This window comes from Malaclemys terrapin, chromosome 7 (assembly GCF_027887155.1).
Source record: "Malaclemys terrapin pileata isolate rMalTer1 chromosome 7, rMalTer1.hap1, whole genome shotgun sequence".
Taxonomy (NCBI): Eukaryota; Metazoa; Chordata; order Testudines; family Emydidae; genus Malaclemys; species Malaclemys terrapin.
Genome location: NC_071511.1, coordinates 124,332,691 through 124,352,599, shown reverse-complemented (window position 1 = coordinate 124,352,599; position 19,909 = coordinate 124,332,691). Strand labels below are relative to the sequence as shown.

The following is a 19,909-nucleotide window of genomic DNA, read 5'->3' as shown; positions in this document are numbered from 1 at the left end:
CTCTTAACCTTCAATAGATTGTTTCTTTAGTCTCTCACGTCTTCCTGTGCTTGCATCATTTTTGTAGCTCTTTTCCGAACTCTTTCCAATTTGTTAACCATCTTTTAGAAGCATGGACACCAGAACCGGCCGCAGACTTCTAGTTATGATGTCACTAACGCTGTACACAGTGGTAATCACACTTCCCAACGCGTAGGAACATAAGAACGGCCAGACTGGGTCAGACCAATGGTCCATCTAGCCTGGTATCCTGTTTTCCACCAGTGGCCAGTGCCAGATGCTTCAGAGGGAATGAACAGAACAGGGCAAATTATTGAGTGATCCCTCCCTTGTCATCCAGTCCTAGCTTCTGGGAGGTTCAGGGACAGCCAGAGCATAGGGTTGGATCCCTGACAGTCCTGGCTAATAGCTATTGATGGACCTATCCTCCATGAACTCAACTAATTTTTTTTAACCTAGTCATACTTTTGGCCTTCACAACATCCCCTGGCAAGGAGTTCCACAGGGTGACTGTGCATCGTGTGAGGAAGTACTTCCTTATGTTTATTTTTTTAAACCTGCTACCTACTAATGTCACTGGTTGACCCTTGGTTCTTGTTTTTATGTGAAGGGATAAATAATGCTTCCTTATTCACTTTCTCCACACCAGTCATGATTCTATAGACCTCTGTCATATTCCCCCCAAGTTGTCACTTTTCTAAGATGAACAGATTCAGTCTTTTTAATCTCTCCTAATAAAGAAGCTGTTCCATACTCCTAATCATTTTTGTTTTCCTCTTCCAATTCTAATATATCTTTTTTGAGGTGGGGCAACCAGAACTGCACACAGTATTCAAGTATATTATGTCAACACAGTTATCTTTTGTCAACCAAACTTGTGATCTCATCTGAATATTTTATCAAGTTTACTTGAGAAGAACTTTCTTTCATGAAACCACATTGACTGGAATTATTTATGCTCCATCCTTTAATTCTTCACTCATTGAATCCTGTGGTAGCCTTCCAATGATTTTGTCTGAGACTGATGTCAGGCAACTGGGCCAGGGTTACCCAGATTATCCTGTTAACTTTTTAAAAATACTGGCACATTAGCTTTCCTCCTCAAGCTTACTGGCCTTAGATTTTTTTCATTAATAAATTTAGCTTCCCTTATCAATTGTCTGCATTTTATGACTGCTAATTTAGCCATTTTTATAAATTTCCTCCTTTTTTCATTGATTTAAATGTTTTTTATTGCTGCTTTCACTTCCCATCTTAACCAGGGTGTGGGTTTTTTTAACCGACTAAAGCCTTTTTTCCCCTTGATTGAGGAACTGTGGGGCTTGGGGCCCTCTAATAATCTTTCTTACACAACTCCTAGTTATTAGTTTTATCTGCCCTATACCTTGCTACTGCCTCCCTTAAAAGCACAAACACTCAATGCTTATTGGAAACCTCTTTTATTAGGGGCTTCCCCTCACACAGCCCCACAGTGGAGATATGGGAAGGGAGCAAGGAATTTTGTCAACAGTAGCGACTAAGAGGCGGGGAAATGAAGATTTCGGCAATCCCTGGCTATTTAATCCCCTTTTCTCTTCACCTTGCGGAGGGAAAGAAATGGACATATTATTGATAATGATCATTAGACCCTTCACAACTAATGCGATTAGTTTAACCCATAGAGTTCTCAAGCCTTGGCATCCCACGTCCCCAGGGTTGGGACCACCCTCCCTTGCTTTCTGGCTAGCTCAGAGGTCATGTCCTACCTCTTTGGGAGGGGAATAATGGGGCCCTTTCCTGTCGTAACATGGGGTCATGGCCCGGCAATTGGCCCAAACCATTCCCAGCCCCATGGCAGGAAGTCTGGCTGAACTGACTCCATCCTGCGCTAGCCCTGGGGGACCTACCGAGCGTCTCCAGTCCTGCAGTGGCCACAATCCTCATCCATGCTCAAGCGTCCGTCTGTGCTAGGAAGCGGCCCCCTGGCAGATGGCTGCCTCTGCTCCACCCCCTCACTGCCCTGGTCCAGAATATTTCCTGCGCCACCCTACAAAGCATATGTGCGATCCTGGATGGGGAGGGGAGGGCCCATTGATGACAACCATTGTCCTAGCGTAGCTGGGGGTCTGGCCCGTTCGTAGGCATCCCGTGGAAGGCCGAGCCGCAGCCTCGTAGATCCCTCCGCATTAGCACGTGTTCCCTGACCGGCCGCTGAAGTGCCGGCCTTCGACACGGGCAGGTTCGCAGCTGGCACTGCCTCGGCGGGAGGGCCGAGGCCGAGGGAGGAATCCCACCCCAACACCTGGGTGAATTTGAGGGCTTCCCCTCCCCTCCCTGGGTGGAGAGTTCCCTTTCTCGGAGTCCGTCTAAGCTGCCTGCTGCCTCCCTGACGCGTCCTCTGGCCGGAGACAGCCACCTCTGGGCGGCGAATTTAATTAAGGTTTCTAACAAAGGAGTCTGAGATCCCCTCCTGGCTCTGATCTTCATTAGGAGCCGTTGGTTGCTAACGGACGCCCTTCTAATTAATAATGGCTCAGAGCAGCTGCCAAGCTGGGTCCTTCTCCTCCTCCCCAGCCCCCCGCCATGTGGCTCGTTTTTTTTAAATCAGCAAAATAAATATTCCTATCTATGGAATGTAAATAACAAGGGGCTGGGATAAGCCACCTATGGGGCGGAATTAAGAGTCAGCTCCCTGGGGGTAGTGTACTTTATTAGGGGCTGGGGGGGGGGGCACTTCCCCCATTTCCATGGCAGGAAACCCTCCACCGGCTGCTCTGGCGCTGGGTGTTAGAGGCCTGCTCTGAACTGCCCCTCGCGCTCTGGGGCTGCCCCACTGAAGCGTGGGAGACAGCAGGGAGCGGAGGAGGAGGAGAAGAGGGAACTTGATTGAGTGGCAAACTGACCAGCCGGCCCTTTATTCCCTGCCCCATAGGCCACGCTGAAGCCTGAATGACAAGGGCTGTGTGCTGGGAGGGAGCTCAGTGGGGCAGGCATCCCCCATGTTGCTCCTGCATTCCCCCCGCCCCACTTCTCCTCCTGACGTGGGGAAAGGGAATGGCCAGCAGATCTACACCAGCCTCCCGGCCCTGCGCACGGGGATTCCCGGGCCTCTCTTCGGGGGTGGGGGGGCAGAATCCTGCCACACAACCGCCCCAGCGCCACCGCAGTCAGGCTGCCCCAGCCCACAGCCAGGCCAAGCCCCGCCCGGGTCAGTGACTGGGAGCTGGGCAGTCCTGCCCCGTGGCAGGAGCAGGAGGAAATCCGAGCCCAGGGTCAGAGGCCGGAGTCAGAAATCCGCCCCGCGGGGCAGAACCTGGCGTGAGGCAGGGCTGGGAACAAGCAGGTCCACGCGCTGCCAAACGCGGCTGTGGGCGACCGCTCTCGGCTGCCGACCTGCAACCAGGCAGCCAGCTGTGCTCTGTTCCTTAGGCTGCCCAGAGCCTGGCTCTGCTGCGGGCCCTGCATGGAAGGACGTGTCCGTGGAGGAACTGCTGCAAACGTGTTTGGCTGGGGTGATCTCTACTGCCCTTTGGGCCCTCTCTGAGGAGCCCTGGGGCTGATTACGCAGCACGGCGGATGGACTGGCCGCAGCATCCTCATTACCTTACTTCTCCGGGTGTCAGATCCTTGGAGTCTGCCTTCCGCCCGACCCGGGACAACGCTCTGACCAGATGAGCTGGACAACAGCCCCGTTTCCACGGCTGGGTGCGGAGCTGTTCCTGCCAGTGTGTCGTTCCTAGTCAGTGCCGCTTTGTGTGTGGACTCCTTAAAGTGAATACGTTGTTCGGGGCTGGGACCACCGTGGTGTGGTTTGTACAGCGCCTAGCGCAATCAGGTCCTGGTCTGTGACTGGGGCTCCTGGATGCTGCTGCCAGACAGATAACGAATCAATTTAAACCTGATCTAACCGGCTCTTCCTGCAGGTGCTTGCACTGGCTTAACTAAACCAGTTTAACCCAGTGCAGGTTAGTGTGTAGAAGAGAAGAGTCCTGCTTCCCTGGCCACAACAGGAGCTGCCCCTGCAACGCTTTGCTCAACTGGAAACAATTCCTGAGCTCCAGAAAATGGTTTGTCTCCTGCAGGACAAGGGAAAACCAAAGCAATGTACCAGAGCCGAGAGGGATAGAGCAAGGGCCAGAAGTGGCTTGTGAGGCCGTGCCAGGCTTGGGAGTGTCTAGCAGCGGAACTGCAAACCTTGCAGAGGGAAGCTGCATTTCCCCCTCTCTTGCTTTCCTTTCCTCTCCCTCCTGGTGCATTTGTCTTTGCTCTGGTCTATGCGACGCACGTCTGTCAGTCTAACATGTCACTCAGGGGGGTGGCAAATCCAAATCCATCCCCCCGAGTGACGCAGGTATCCCGACAACCCCTGGCGTAAGAGCCTTATGCTGGCAGGAGAGCATCTCCTGTTGATGTAGCTACCAGCTCTCAGGGCTGGTCCCAACTCCTACCTCGAGAAGCCCTCCCCATGCAGCACGGGAAGTGTAGACAAGCCCTGAGACAGAATCAGACTTTAACAGCAGAACCTGAGAGCCGCTTCCTCAACAAGAACAAGGGCTGCCTTTGAAAAGACTCCCAGGCCAGGGCCTTTTCCCCGTTTCGGGAAGGAACAAGGGAGCCGGTTAACATGATTTCTAACCATTTTGACTATTTCCCTTGGTATCAGGACCCCAGCTGGGCCCACGTCACTGCTAATGATGTGGAAGGGGAAAAGGTAACTTTAAAACGATCCCCCGTGAGATCCTGTCTGTCTAAGGCAGCAGTTCTCAAACTGTGGGTTGGGACCCCAAAGTGGGTCACGACCCTGTTTCAATGGGGTCCACAGGACTGGTTTAGACTTGCTGGGGCCCGGGGCAGAAGTCCAGTCTGAGGGCTTCGGCTATGGGTGGCAGGGCTCTGGTTACAGGCCCCCCTGCCTAAGGCGGCGAGGCTGGGGCTTTAGCCCCTGCACCTGGGGTGGGGGCGCTGGGGCAGGCTCAGGCTTTGGTTCCCCCTTCCTGGGGTTGTGTAGTAATTTTTACTGTCAGAAGGGGGTCGTGGTGCAATGAACTTTGAGAACCCCTGGTCTAAGGTTTGTAGAGTCTGTGCGCCTTCCACATCAAATCAACAGCAATAGCAAAGACCCTGGCACATTAGGACGGACGTCCAAAGTCTGTGATGTGGCTGACAAAATCCAAGAAGCCTGACTTGGCTGGTCTGGACACGTGCAGAGGGTGATTAAAGGGGACCTGGTGAAGACAGCATGGCAGGAGACTGGTATTAAGGAAGAGACCCTGCGGAAAGCAGAGGAAGTGATGGATGGATTGCACCAAAAAGGATGGCAAACAGGTGAGCCTTATTGCCACCTCAGACAAAGCTAGTGGATGCTTGCATGAGGACCCCACCCCAGATGACGGGATAAGAAGACTAGCCAAGTCCCTAGTGGACTTAGTGCTGTCTCTGGGTCTTCTCCTGTTGGGGTAGGGTGGGGATGGTTGGTGGATTTGTTTGTTTCAGTTTTGGGGAGGAGGGGGCCAGTGTTGAGTGTCATTCTTGCTACGGTGGGAAGGCAAGACTTCCTAATTAGGGTCAGGCCCTGAATAGGTCTTATCTCCTCTGAAAGATTGTCCCATAGCTGGAGCCCCTCGACGGAAAATGCTTTGTCTCCAGCTCTCACCCTCTTCGTCCTGAGCTTTGAGATCTGCACTGTCCCTGAGGAGCCCAGCTGTTGTCCTGGGTCAGAGATTGAAATTCAGTCTTGGACGTAACTGGGGCTTAATCCATTAACTGCTTTGACGTTTAGGACTAAGGCCTTGAACTGGCATCAGAAACTGGCTGGGAGGGACTTGGGCACAAGGCTGGTGTGCTCACAGCAGCCTAGATCACGGCAGAGGCGGGCGGGGCCTTCTGTACCACCTGGAGCCTGGGGTACTTGGCTTCAGAGACAGTGAGCGACAGCAATCCAGCCTGACGAATGCCTGGGTCACTGCAGCCAGGTCCTCGACCGGGGGATGGGATGATGCTGCCTAGCCAGACGGAGGTGCCAGTAGGGATTTTTAGACACCTGCTCGTTCCAGCTTAATGAAGAGCCCAACAGGATCCCAAGACTTCACCCTACGCCGACGGGTGGGAGCTGGGCGTCTTCAGTGGAAGATGGGGACAGAGTCTTCTTGGCTGTTCGTCAGAGCATGTCCTCCCACGAGCACAGCCGTAGACTTGCCTGGGTCAGCTGATCCTGTGGGCATGCTGACATCTTAGCAGTAGCAGCGGATGCATTCGCAGTCAATGAGAGATACAGCTGAGCGTCATCAGCGTGTTGTTAGCAGCTAAGGCCTTGGATTTCACTCTCTCTCTCTCCTAGAGACATTGAAGAGATGTGATCACCTAGTCCGACCTCCCCTATAACGCGTAGGACTTCCCTGAATTCATCCCTGTTTCCATTAAAGCAGAGCTCTTAGAAAAACATCCAAGCGTGATGTAAAAACTGTCCGTGGTGGAGACTCCACCACAACCTTTAGTAAATTGTTCCAATGGTCAGAGGCACTGACTTTGTGATTTCCCCGGGAGGTGCTCGACTCCTGCTCTGCCCCAGGGCAATAAATGTAGGCCAGATATTGGGATTGGGGAAGGTACTAAAATCTGATTAGAACTGAACGGCGTTACTGTGCACTGTGGACAGGACCAGTCCCCACCCTGTGCCTCAGTTTCCCCCTGTAAAACAGGGATGTTGCAAGGCTTAATCCCCTGATGTCCATCAAGTGCTCTGAGATGCTTGGATGGAAGGCGCCAGAGAAGGGCAGAAGAGGTAGTCGGACTGGCTCGGTGGTGTCGTGGGGCCACGCGTCAGCCCTCGGCACAGGACAGGTGACGTGCTGCTCAGGCCGGGTGGCTGAGGCCTTGCTGGGTCTGCTCCGCCGTTTGTGTGCTGTGCTTTTTATGACCATGTTTCTGGAGGGGCCTGCGCCAGGGTCTGCTGCCGCGGCGGCTCAGCTCTCAGGAATGCCTCCCCGCCCATGCAGGAGCTGACACATTAACACCCTGAACTCTTGCGGGGCTCTGAGTCACGCCACCACCACCGTAACAGGAGATGCAGAGTCACCCAGCTGGGAACAGGGCAGTGCTCCTTCCCCACCCTGGCGCTGGTGCCAAAGGAGGGGCCCTTTCAGTTTCTCAGTGGCTCTCCCAGCCCACAGGGTGGAGGGATGGCAGTGAGCCACCTCCCTTCTCTGACTGGCCCCAGGCTATGGGATTTTCTGCTGCCCCCCCTCCCCCTTGCCTTGGAACGAACAGAAGGGGGTGGGGCATTGGCTGGTCCAGGGACTGGCCATGGGACAGGGAGCGTTTCCCCTGCAGGCTGCCGGTTCACAGCCCAGAGCCAGAGTGTGATGGTGGTTCGGTGTCTGAGGAGCTTTCGCTAACCAACCCCTTTGCTGGCAACCTCAGCACGGATTTGAATATGCCACGGAGACCGACTTCTTCCAGGTCCGATCTGTGGCCCCTCCGGCCCAGGGCTGCGGCATGGGGTGGCGGGAATGGCTTGTCCTGCCGTTGTTCCTCCTCTAAGGATATTCCAGAGTTCCTGAGGTCTCCAGGGCGCCCTTCACCAGAGGTGAACTTCTAACACTAATGAACAAGCTGGGCTGGTTTCCTGAAGTGATCCAAGTGTCAGTTTCGAGATCGCCGGTCTCAGGAGACAACTAGCTGTTTGCTTCTGGAGACACTGATTTGGTGTAGGCCCTATGTAAACGTCAGCATTTGTTTGTTAAATGCTCATGACAGGATTGTGGAGCGACTTAGGAGGTCGAGCTCTGGGCTTAGTTTGACTTCGTTATTCGTTTCCGGCAGTGCCTGCAATGTGCCGGGTGCTGCACAAACCAAAGGAAGGTGCAGTTCCCCGCCCCGACGAGCTTACTGTCTGACGTGTGCTTCGGAGTCCCCTTGGAAGAGCCTCTTTCAAGTCCCTCTGCCCAGCTCTGATTCACTGATGCCACAGGACTTGTTGATCGTACCTCCGAGCCTTGGGACTTGGTGGGGGAAGGGAGTGCTCTGTCCCGTCACTCAGTGCGATCCCTTAGCTGGCTGGCTAGCGGAACAACCTTGGCTCCAAACGCGGATACCCATCCCGTCCATGGCAAGATGGTAACAGTCATGGGAGACCTGGAGGGTGGGGGTGTGCTGGGGGGAGAATTGGGGGAGGAGGAGGTGGCTGGAAGAGGGAGAAATGGCTGCTATTTCCAGCCAAGATGGTATTTCCCGACCAGGCTGTGACAGGTGCAAAGCGGGTTATGTTTGGGGCAGGGAGAGCAGGCCGTGGGGAGGAGATCTCTGGCCATGTGGCAGATAAAGGCAGGACTGGCAGCGCCAGGGGGCTGTTCGCTCTCCAGGGAGGTGGGATTTGCCTTGGTTTGCCTTAAGCAAGAACATGATGATTGGGACCTTGGAACCCAGAAATGATCCGACTTGGGTTTGCTCTGAACTGTCAGTCCCAGGCAGTGCTGGAAGCTGCAGGATCCTGCAGAGGTGATGGGTAAATCACAGGCCAGCCTGCGGGAGGCTGCAAAACCCTGTGTGTGAGAGGGAGACGATACCGTCTGCATTGCGTGTGTTACCCGCTGGGGCACGTGTGCTGGGGGCCCCTCTGTGAGTGACCCACCGAAGAGATGAGCCTGGTCCAGCCAGCTAAGCAGCCTGGCGTTTTTAGCTCAAGCTGCAGCAGCTCCTGCTTTTAGTTTGGCAGGTCCTTGGTGCGTCATCCAACATGGCTGCCGTCACGGGCCTCTTTGTGGCTGGATCTCGGCGTGCGAGTTGCTTTGGTCACTGATGCACATTCTTGTGTGCACCGCTGTGTATGTGTGTGTGTGTGTTTGCACCAGCTGCCTTCACAGCTGCTTGTGTGCACATGGCTATGACCCTGGGGGTACATACGGGCGCCCATGTGCTGCCCGTACGCACGTGAGCACCTGCGGGCTCCTGTTTGAACGCGTGCAGACGTAGCGGCGTGACCCAGGCTGGTGTAGAGGATTCCAGGCGTCCTGTCGCTGTCCCTGAGCGCAGAGAGTTCTCCACGTCCATGTGGCCAGGCAGTTCCTGGGGAACCAGCCCCGAAATCCTGGTTACTCACCCCTGGCAGCTCTAGTCCTTGCTGGGTTTGCTCAGGACAAGTGCACCCATTCCCTGGCCATGGTGTCCACCTTGCCCCAGTTGCTTACACCGAGTTCCTTTCCCTGTCAGGTGACCTCTGTGGGATGCCCGTTCTCACTCATTTGTTCTGCTTTCACCCTGGCCTCTGCCCTGACCCCCTTTTCTGCTCACTTGTTTTGCAGGTGACATTATAGTTTCTGGGCAGAAGGGACAGGAAACCCCCCAGGATCTCTCTGCAGGCAAAGGAGGCATGTACTTCCGCAGGGCCTTAAAACTGCCATACAGATCCCAGGATCTCTCCGCCTGCTTTCGGCGCTCCAAAACTGCCTCCCTTAAGACCTCCCCCACACCCCATCCTCAGCTTTCACCTCATGGCCTCCCCCTCTGCTGCTCCTCATTCACGGACCAAGCTCTCATCCCTATGTCTGGGACACACGCACTGGGCAGTGCTTTCTAGCTTGCCCTTATTCTGTGTCTAAAGGCAGCGTGGTCACGGTGTAGTGGCCAAAGCACAAGGTTGGAAGCCCAGGGCCCCCTGAGTTTTAAACCTGACCCGCCCTCTGGCTCGGTGCGTGGCCTGGGGCACATAATCCCCCCCCCCCCGCCCGTCTACTCTGCTCAGTGGGGCTTATGCTCCCTGCCGGGGGGTGGGGGGATGGTGTCAGCTAAGGTTTGTGCAGAGCTTTGCAAAGTGCTTATTACATTTATTTTTGCCCCGTGTTCTAAAAATGCTCCCACGGCTTGCTGTGTGGTTAGCAGTTAACAAGTGTGAAAAATTGAGATGGGGTGGGAGGACTAGGGGCCTATATAATACAACCTCCCTAATATCAGGACAGCTGGTCATGCTAGTGGGTACACATGGGCCCAAACTGCCCCACACCAATCGGATCAAATAAACCCAGAGCTCCTCCCCGTTACACAGAGCTCACCCCTCCCTTTACGGCCCTTTCACCTCTTCTCTGTGGGGAACCCAACAGGGAAGCGGGCTCAGGCAGGAGGTGCTAGAGAAGGCCTCAGTGTTACTGTTAAGGAGCTGGGCATTAATTCTCCTAGGAAAATCCCAGTGCAAATCCCCATCCCTTTGGCCCATCTCCGTCCCGGGGGTAAATCAGCAGGGGGCCGAAGTAGCAGCCACGTCTTCTTTGCAAGGGAATCTTTCTCTCTCAGCCTGGCCGCGTTTTAATGTGGGGTCTGTTTCGTGGGCACCCCGTCGCATCACGTCCCCGCGCCAACCACAGGAACTGCTTGCACGGCCGCCGTTTGTTGGGACAGGCGAGGAGGAGGAGGAGCCAACTGCCTGTGGGATCACCAGCCAGGGTTGTGCAGAACACACTCTGAGAGCCCCGGCGTGTCCAGGTAGCCCCAGCAGGGTGTTAGGCGCTGTACGGACATGAAGAAGTCCAAGTCCCTGCTCAGTAAATATTACAATCTTGGGATCCAATCCTGCTTGCAGGGCCCCTCCTGTTGGTGACTAAGTCCATAGGAATTGAAGCGCTCGGCGTCCTCAATTCCTATGGACTCGGTCACCAACAGGGGGTGTCCTGCACCTTGCAGGATTAGACCCACCGAGGGAAGGGGATCAAGGTGGTTGAGGGGTGGGGAGTTCGGCACAATCTCGTTAGGCCCGTGCTTCTTGCACTCAGCCCCTTTGCCCTATTCTCTCTCTTGTGACCATCGGCGCCGACTCTCTGGGTGCTCCGGGGCTCAAGCACCCACTGAAAAAAAAAGGGGTGCTCAGCACCCACAGGGCCGGATTAATCTTTTGTGTGCCCCGGCACCTGGACGGTGGCCCCGCCCCCTGCTCCATCTCCCCTCCCCATGCTCGGCCTTTCCCCCCCAAGGCCCCGCCTGTGGCCTGTGCTTTGCCCTGAGGCTCCACCCCCACGTGGCTGCTTCCCCCCGAGGCCACACCCACTGCTCACATGGTGCAGGGGACAGAGAGGAGCACCCTTCTCCCGGCAGCTGAGTCCGGGATCCCTCTCCTTCCTTTCTGCAGGGTCAGTCGCCTCTAGGGTGACCAGATGTCCCGATTTTATAGGGACAGTCCTGATATTTGGGTCTTTTTCTTATATAGGCTCCTATTACCCCCCACCCCTGTTCTGATTTTTCCACACTTGCTGTCTGGTCACCCTAATCGCCTCTGAAAGAGAGTGACCGGGGGGAGGGGGGGCACCTGGAACCCAGACCGAGCCCTGGCCTGCCCGCTGGCTTTGCATATGAAACAACCATACACAGCCGCCCTCCTGAACCGAGTGCTTGGTGCCCTTCCCCCCGCTGTGCTTGAAACCTTTCACGGAGACGCCGATAGGCCCAAAAGCTGGAGCAATGACGAATTCTCCGAATATCTTTCATAACAACGGCTCCATCTGTCCAGCAAAGTTTGTGTTGGATAAAAAATGCCTCTGTCTTGCCACAACACCTCATCACTCACTCTAACTCAAACAGCGCGAGAGACAGGTGAAGGCTGAGCCGCTGGGGTCAGCTCCAATGCTTTCTTTGTTTCCTGTTATTTACCTCCTGGCCCCAGCCCGCTTCCGTTCACCTGCCTCATCCCAAGGACAATACTTGGGAAAGCAGGAGCGGGCTGCCACACTTCGGGATTTGCACAAAATCAGCTCGGGGGCGGGGCGAGGCGAGGGGTGATTTTAGCTCAGTTCAGGAGCCGCTTGGATAGGCCCGAAGGCTGAAGCCTTGATGGAGCGTGTGTCACATGGGAGAGATTCCCCCCTCCTTGATTTCAGGTTCTCTGGTCCATTCAATCCCTGGCCTGGAAGTAAGGGGAATTCCCACCTTGCTCTGAACAGAATAGACACACATTGACCAGGATGTTTGGTTGGGCTTGACACCCACGCTCAGCGCCCGCCTTTCGAGAGCGCCAGAGTACACCGTTAGATTTGCAGAATAGCTCTGCACAGTGGATGCCAAGTTCTCTTGAAAATACAGCCAGGACCATCAGCAGACCTTGCAGTCTGAACTTGGCACTTTAGCAGATGATGGTTTGTGTTAAAGGAGTGCGTAGAAATCCCAAAAGAGCTCCGGGGACCCATTGGGCTAGGTGCAGTACACAGAGCAGGAGAGAGGGTCTTTGCCCCAAAGAACTTCCAAGCAAAATCAACCAGACAGACAAAAGTTGGCAGGGAAACTGAGGCACGGAAGCAGATGTGTCTTGCTCAAGGGCGCACAGCTGGAACTACACCCCCAGGTCTCCTGAGGCCTAATTCAGCAGTGACACTCGTCCTTGATGTGGTCTTTCAGGGGGTCTCTATTGCCCCTTGACTGGCTTTCTCTGGAAAGCCCCTGGTCTCAGGACAGTTCTTGGCCTAGGCCCCTAATTAGGCCTAGTGGTGTGTGTCAGTCCCCTTGGGCTGTTTCTGGAGGCAGCCTGCTGCTGGAGTGTTACCCCTTCGCTCTCCCAGGCCTTTCTACCTCTCTTCTGGCTTTGAGCCCTCTCCTTTTATAGCAGGCCTTGTTTTCCCCTATTGGCTGCAGCTGTGAGTGCCTGCCTCCATGATTGGCAGCTGCACGGGGGTGTGGCCAGACGGCTTGCCTGTAGGCAGGAGAGGCTCCCCTCCTGCTTCTGCCTCTGCTCAGTATGGGGTTTCTAGACTGCACTGCACACAGCCTGGCCACTAGGCCGCACTGCTTGCCCCGGGCCTGCTGGCATTCTTTTCTTACTGCATGCTGGTTTCCCTCCCCTGCCGTGCATCTTCTCTAATGACCGCCGTGACCTGCTAGCCCTGGGGTGCAGTGCTGGATAGCGTCAAACGCCGGCTGGGCCAGAACCACGCTCCAACCGGCGCAGCCCTTCTCCAGCCAGTTGGCCATGCCCGGGCGGCAGGGCAGGAAACCAAGGAGAGACGAGAAGAGAGAGCACCAGAGAGATTTGAGTGAAGGCCAGGCCCCTGGTGCAGCTCGTGAATCAGAGCAGGGGTCCCTCTAGATCAGTGTCCTGTCCCTAGTAGCACTATGGAACCAGAGGAAGTGTGCAAACACCCCAATGGAGGGTTATGCAGTCTGGGAGAACACCTGTCTTCCTTACCCCTGCCAGCCAGGGCTTATTTTGTGCCCTGAAGCATGAGGTTTGTATTGATTTTATGTTTTTATTCCAGCTAGTGTAATCGCAGCTCTTCTTGGTATCCCTCTATATCGACTGTGAGGCCAGAAGCGACCATTGTGATTACCCACTCTCTCACCTCTGGTGTAATGAAGGCCAGAGATTTTCACCCAGTGATCCCTGCACATCTCAGCAGTCTTAATCCAGTACTACATTATTGCCGTCTTGTGGTAGTGAGTTCCACAGGCTCGCGGTGCGCTGTCGTTTACATGCGTTACCTTTTAATGTAACTGGCTGCCTCCTTGTTTCTAACCTGACGAGGGACTGAACAGGACCTTCTCTCTCTCCCATTCATTATTTTGTTTACATGTCCTCTATTTGTCTCACTAACCTAATCTTTCCACTCTCTGCTCTGATGGAAACATTTCTGAGCCCCTTAGTCATTTGCATAGCCCTTTGCTTTCTGCTCTATTCTTTTTGAGGTGAGGCAGCCAGAACTGAAGGTGGCATCCCAGCTGAGGTTTATATAATAGCAATCAGCATTATTCGCCCTTAATACTCTCGAGCGTTGCACTGGAGAATTTGGGAGATCTCACTTTATACCAGACTGAAATGTGGCATGTTCCAGGATGGCCCCAACCCCTGGGAGCTCTCTAGTCCAATCGCACGTGCCCTTTGAGTATCCACTGCGTGATACGGAGCCAGAAATGCTGCTGATAGTAATGAACAAAATGATTATATTAATTCTGTTTCTGACAGCACCAAATCCCAGAGCTTTGCACGCCTCATGAAACAGGAGCCCATCTCCTTAACCACGCCTCCCTACCCATCCCAGCATACAGCCTGCCGCTGAGCACATGCAAACACAGCTGGGGTCTCCTCCCTGATTCCCACAGGTAAACCTGACACTGGCCCAGCCCAGCTAGCAGATGATTAAAGATTTAACTTGGCGTGTAATTGAGCAGCTCCTGAAAGGTCCCAGCTTGGGTGAGGCCAGTAGTTTGAATTGATTAGACTGTTATGAAAACAGGGTCAGGCAGCCGCTGACCTCGCCCACATAGCCTAAAGACGAGGGAAACGGAAAGCAGGCTGGCTTTTGGGCTGGAGGCAGATCACGGTAAGTTTCACCAAGTGTTGATTGAAATATACTGGATGCTGCCTCTTTAGCTGCATAAGTCTTGATGAATCCTGCAGCTTGACTGGTCATGGGAGCATGGGTTACATTTAGAGAGCTCCTACCGCACAGTGTTGGCTGAGGTTGCAGGAGTGAGTGGCAGCAGTGGGATTAGAACCCAGGCCTTCCTGCCCCTTGCCCAGCCCATGAGGCCATGCTGCCCCTCGAGTGAATTGCATCATTTTCTTCTCTTGATATGCTTATTTTTCCACAATTAAAAAATAAACAATTTAGTGGCTATCGTCCGAGTTCTGGAAACGATGCGATTCTCAGTGTGTGTTCAAAACTTCTGACCGATAGTAGCTTTTGGGGGTTGATAGTATCACGGCTCAGCTGTCATATGCTATGAAGGGATATGGCCCTGAACTAGCCCTTAGTTAGTGTATTGCTGTGCAGAATTTGTCTAAAAGATACCATATAAAAATGTCATACGTCACTGCAAACCTACCTTGGGGTTAGTTCACACAGACGCACTCCTCCCTCACCCTCCGCATGTGTTGCATACACATAGCTAGGCTTGGATTTTTCTTGGTAAACGTCGATTTCACCGCGCACACACAAATTGATGAAAAATATTTCCATCAATAATAATAGAAATATAGAGAGAGGCAAAGTAAGAGAACTGCTGCTTGAGAACTTAGTGGAGTTTGATTTAAGGATATTTATTTTGTATATTTTTGACACATGATGGTGACGATTTGTGCTGTAACGGTTCTGAAGCTTTCCCTTTTTGAAATCAGTTTCTGCTGTCAGGGGATAATTATTGCCTGATCCACCCTGGTGTCTGACTCCCCCATAATTGCCCACAACCGTGAACATTTAAATCAATAAAAATTGAAAAAGTGCTTCAAACTAACCATCAATATTATTGCTCGAAATGATTAAAAACATTAATTCTGCCAAGCCTACACATGGTCCATATGTAGAAATGGACACAAACTGCCATGTTGATAGCCAGATGCCAAATTCACCATATTTCCAGGGTAGTCTAAGTGGGGAGATTAATGTTTCACCAAACTTTTGAGGCTCTTTGGATCCAGGATTTTGATTCAGGCCTTCAAGCAGCATTAAACCTAGGGGCAGCAGATAAGACACTGAACTGGGAAACAAGAGACCTGGGTTTTACCACTGACTTGCTCTGTGACTTAGAGCAGGTCCCTTTGTTTTTCTGTATCCTTTGTTTCTCTTTCTTCTTTACCCGCTTTAAAGCTCTTTGAGCTTTCCAGATAGAAGATTCTATCTAAGAGCTAAGTATTGTTCCTCTCTCAAATTCATCCAGCACCAGTGACTGGAGAATGTATTCTTCACTCAGTGTCCTAACCTGTGGTGGCCATGTGCTTTGAAACAGCTGCAATGGTCCACCCTAGAGCTGGCTGCATTTCAGAGGTGGGTGAGGCCATTCTTGTGTGTCTTTGTTGTAAAACACTTTGTGAGCCTTTGATGCTACAGAAATGCCAAATAGCATTAGCTTTGTTTCCTAGCTGACATTTCCTTTCATGAGTTACTGCAGCTAATTTAACAAACTCACTGGTAGTAGGTGAATCTGTGAATCTATTTTACCCAGTTAATGAGCAAAACAAATACAATTGCTTCCTCTGTATAGGGGTGGATTTTCCTTCAGATCAGACTGGATGCCTTTCCCAAATATATGCTTGAGTCAAACCCAAGTTATTGGGCTCAAGTCAGGGGTGACTCAGTGAAATTTTTGGGCCTGTGTTATGCAGGAGGTCAGGGGTAGTTAATTATTTTTTGTCAAGGTCCAGATTTCTTGGTCAACGTATAGTCAAGGTCCAGACTCTGGAGAAAAGAATAATTAAAAAAGAACAATCATGATGATAATAAGTAAATAAAAAGATTTCGGGATCCATTCAAAAGTGTCTGGTGGTCTGGACTGCCCACAGTCTTCCTATTGACTATCCCTGGACCAGATGATCTAATGATCCCGTCTGGCCTTAAAATCTATCAGCTTATGAATTATCTTTGGTCTTTCCAGACTAAATTTGTGGTTTTCATTGTGCAGCCATGGCATTCCATTAATACAGTATTTTACATCTGATTTCTTAGTTTTAAAAACAAAAGAGAAAATACATTTGCAGATCTTACTATCTGAAATGTAGGGGCCTTTGATCAGGGGAGTTTGTAATGCCACAATCTAAGTAGCATGCATGCAGCGAGGTGAGAAGGCGCGTGCTCTCCGTCCATTGTTAAGGGCCTCGTAAATTTCATGAAACTTTTTTACTTTGCAAAAGTAAAGTAAAAAGTGATTCACAAACAGTCAGAGCCTTTATAAAATCAAAACCAGTGTTTTTCCAACCAAACTGAGACACTTGGCCTCAAAGGCCTTGTTGACACGAGATAAACTTGGAAGCGTATTTGTGCTCCAGGGCAGCGCCCGGTGCTATCAAAGGTAGACGCTATAATATAAAGAAGGGGGAAAGCGGTTTTGTTTATATTATGAATGTGTTCGACAGTAGCTCTTAGAGGCCCTGTTGTGCTAGGACTGTGCGTTTGTCAGGAGTGACAGTCTCTGCCCTGAAGAAATTCCAAGCTAGGCAGAGGCGTGGAGAGGGAAATGACACACCCAAGGGTACAGAAATAGAACCCAGGTCTCTAGAGTCCCGGCTCAGTGCACTATCTGTTAGCCCATGCTGCTTCCTCTCTTACTAGTCTTTGAACGGGAGCTCTCAAACTTTTTTTGCTGGGACCCGCTTTGAAAATATTTCAGGTGGTGAGGCCCACTCCCAAAAAGTAACGATCCCCCCATACCAGGCCACCCTTACTTCTGCGCTGCTGCTGGGGGCGGCGCTGCCTTCAGAGCTGACCAGCAGCCGCTGCTCTCCAGCTGCCCATCTCTGAAGAGCTCCGGCCGGCTCTCAGCCCCACGCATACGCAGGAGTTGACAGCTTGCAACCCTCCCATAACAACCTCATGTCCCCCAGTGTGAGAACCCCTGGCCTAGAAGAAGACGCTTGCGTCTGTTTGTGCTACAGTTTCCACCAATGGTAACTCAAATGGGGCTGGCGCAGTAGAAGGCAACACGTCCTCCTTGTCCCATTCCAGCTGTGCCCGAGGACAACACTGACTGCCTCAGATTTCAAACTGCAGCTGTTTGTGCTGCAACCGTTTTCCAAAAGAGGTGGATCGTCTTTTCGCTGTGTGGGAACAGTATTCGTAATTTGCTTTCCTGTAACTCTCGTTTTCTCAAACTTACCACACCCTAACCACAAATCATTCACCTTGGGGCAGACGCCAAGGCCAAAAGGTGAGTGGGTTAGAGCAGGTGTACGCGGGGGAGTGCCGTAGAAACGGCTCTGCCAATACAGTCTGAACATCCAGGCCGAGAATTGGTCCAAAGCCGTCTCAAAGGGAACAAGAGGAACAAAATGGAAAACGAAGGGTGACGCTTAGGGATAATTCCTAGCAGTGAGATCTCTTAGGCGGCTGAACAGCGACCTAAAGCAAGCGGTTTGAGTCGTTGAAACGTAGACTGATCAAAGCACTGGAGAAGAGACTGTGTGATTATTTGTACTGCTAGAGGCCTGCTCTGCGCAAGACAAGGAAAGGAGGGGCAGAAGAAAGGTTGAAGGTCAAAGTTCACACAGCCCGGCAAAGCCAGGCATAGCACCTTGTTCTCCAGAGTCTCCGTCTAGCGGAGACGACACTGCCTCTGAACCAGAGGGAACAATCGTGACCCAACTGAGAGAGGGTGCAGATGGTGAACTGGTAGATTTTTGTTTTTCTCTCCCAAATTTCTTTGAACTTATCTACCTTGTCCGCCTCACTGTCAGGAAGAAAAAAAACCCCACTCCACAGCCTGTGCCGTGTAGTGTACAGAGTTCACCGTGCTGTACTAATAGATCTGATATCATCCAGAGGCATTGCATGCCGTATCCCGGAGCACTTCAATTGCCACCATTTTATCTATTTTTAGAGCAGTCGTGAGCCCCATTAGCATGATTACTGCTCCGAAAACTTTACAACTCACGGCTTAATACGCTGCTGAGACCCAAGTGTATTTCATACTTTAGAGAGAAACTAATAGCTCCATCTCCTGTTGGTCTCTACTCAGAAGGCGGGGGGAATCCATGTTTATTTCAATAGACTAAATCAGAGTATTTTGTGGGAAGGTGACTGGTCGTTCCTCAGGCCAGATCCTAGTGAGCAGCTGTCCTCATCACCGTCTCCTGCTTGTTCCAGCCTTGTCACTTGCAAGCAGATCTGCCAAGCAGACAACTCTTTTCTCCTCCTTGGAGCTGCTCCCTTCGGGTCAGGGCTGAGGTATGTTGTTCTGTGAAGACGGAGCTACTCGGGGCACAACCCGCAAGGCAAATAAACGGCTAAAGGCGAAATCTCATTGCCCTGGTGGGAGTTGCCCAGCAAACCAAAGAGGATTCGTGGGAGCGGTCGTTAAATTCAGCAGTGCCACTAGGCGTGGCGGGGACAAGGGATTCTTCTTATGAAAACCCCTTGCCCAGATCTCAGACCCAGACTAAGGGGTGTGATATATCACCGAGTGCTAATGGTCTTCCCATAATCTCTCCGCATCCAGAACACCTGATAAAAGCATTTGTTCTCTGCTGGCACATGCTCCCTCCTTTGCCCAACTCGCTCCTGTAGATTTAGCCTACAGCCAGTTTATAAAGGGGAATTGTCCTAACCATAGTTAAGAGAACATGGTAATGCACTTGCATGTGTGGCATAGCTTGCTGCTGGGTACGAGTGGAATTACTCTGCTGTGTCTCATAAGCTCCGTACTGGTTGACATTCATGGAGATTCTCCTATGGCTCCAGTAAGCAGTAGCTTGGGATTTTGGAACCAGCCGGTCGGCGTTCAAGCCCCCTTCCTGCAATGACGTTCCAAGCGAACAGCGTGCGTGTTTGTTACACTCCTCGGCATTCATGTAGTGCCTGACATTTTTTTCAAACAAACGGCAGCTAATTAAGCCTCACCCCACCCCCTCCACTCCCACACACAAACTCTGAAACCCAAAGGCCGTTCCAATTGCTCCTGCTTTAGCTCTGCTTGCCTTCTGGACGACGGCTTGGAAGGGCAGCTCGGAGTCAAGACGCCTCGTGATGGAGGAAAATGCTAATCAACACATGGACAAAAAAATTCTGCAAATAGAAATTGGAGGAGAAGTGCCAGGGTTCACAAAGACACCTTTGGGGTGAGCTATTTCTGAGTTAAATGGTAATGTGCTTCATATTTAGTCTTAGATTAGTTTGCAAATTTCATGTAGCTGGTGGTTTTTAGAAAACTAAAACCATTTTTTTTCTCCCATACCCCAGGGCCAGCAGCCCAGTATGCAGGAGTGACCCGCTGATAACACCCTGGAGGCCTAGCCCACACGAAACACCCTCCAGTGATATACTGCGTGCTCCACTGTGCGTTTGTGAGCCACTGTACAACAACAAACTGTTGTGTAAAACCCAGTGCTCGTGAGAGACGCTACAATAACAATCCAAAGCATGTCATTCAGTCCTCATGGGCAGCCCTAGCAAATGAGTATGGGGAAACCTTACAGCTGACCCGTGGAACTCATTGCCACTGGATGCTGAAGTCAAGAGCTTGCTAGGGTTCAAAA

General features: G+C 52.1%; 1 protein-coding gene across 1 annotated transcript in view; it reads left to right on the top strand.

Annotated features, from left to right (window-relative positions):
* The window catches only part of SUFU (SUFU negative regulator of hedgehog signaling), a 164,535-nt gene extending 144,863 nt beyond the window's left edge, over positions 1-19,672 (top strand). The window contains exon 11 of the mRNA XM_054033875.1: positions 19,614-19,672. Coding sequence (XP_053889850.1) covers positions 19,614-19,640 — 27 coding nt within the window. The 3' untranslated portion in view covers positions 19,641-19,672. The remainder of the gene's footprint in view (positions 1-19,613) is intronic.
* Positions 19,673-19,909: the final 237 nt, after the last annotated feature.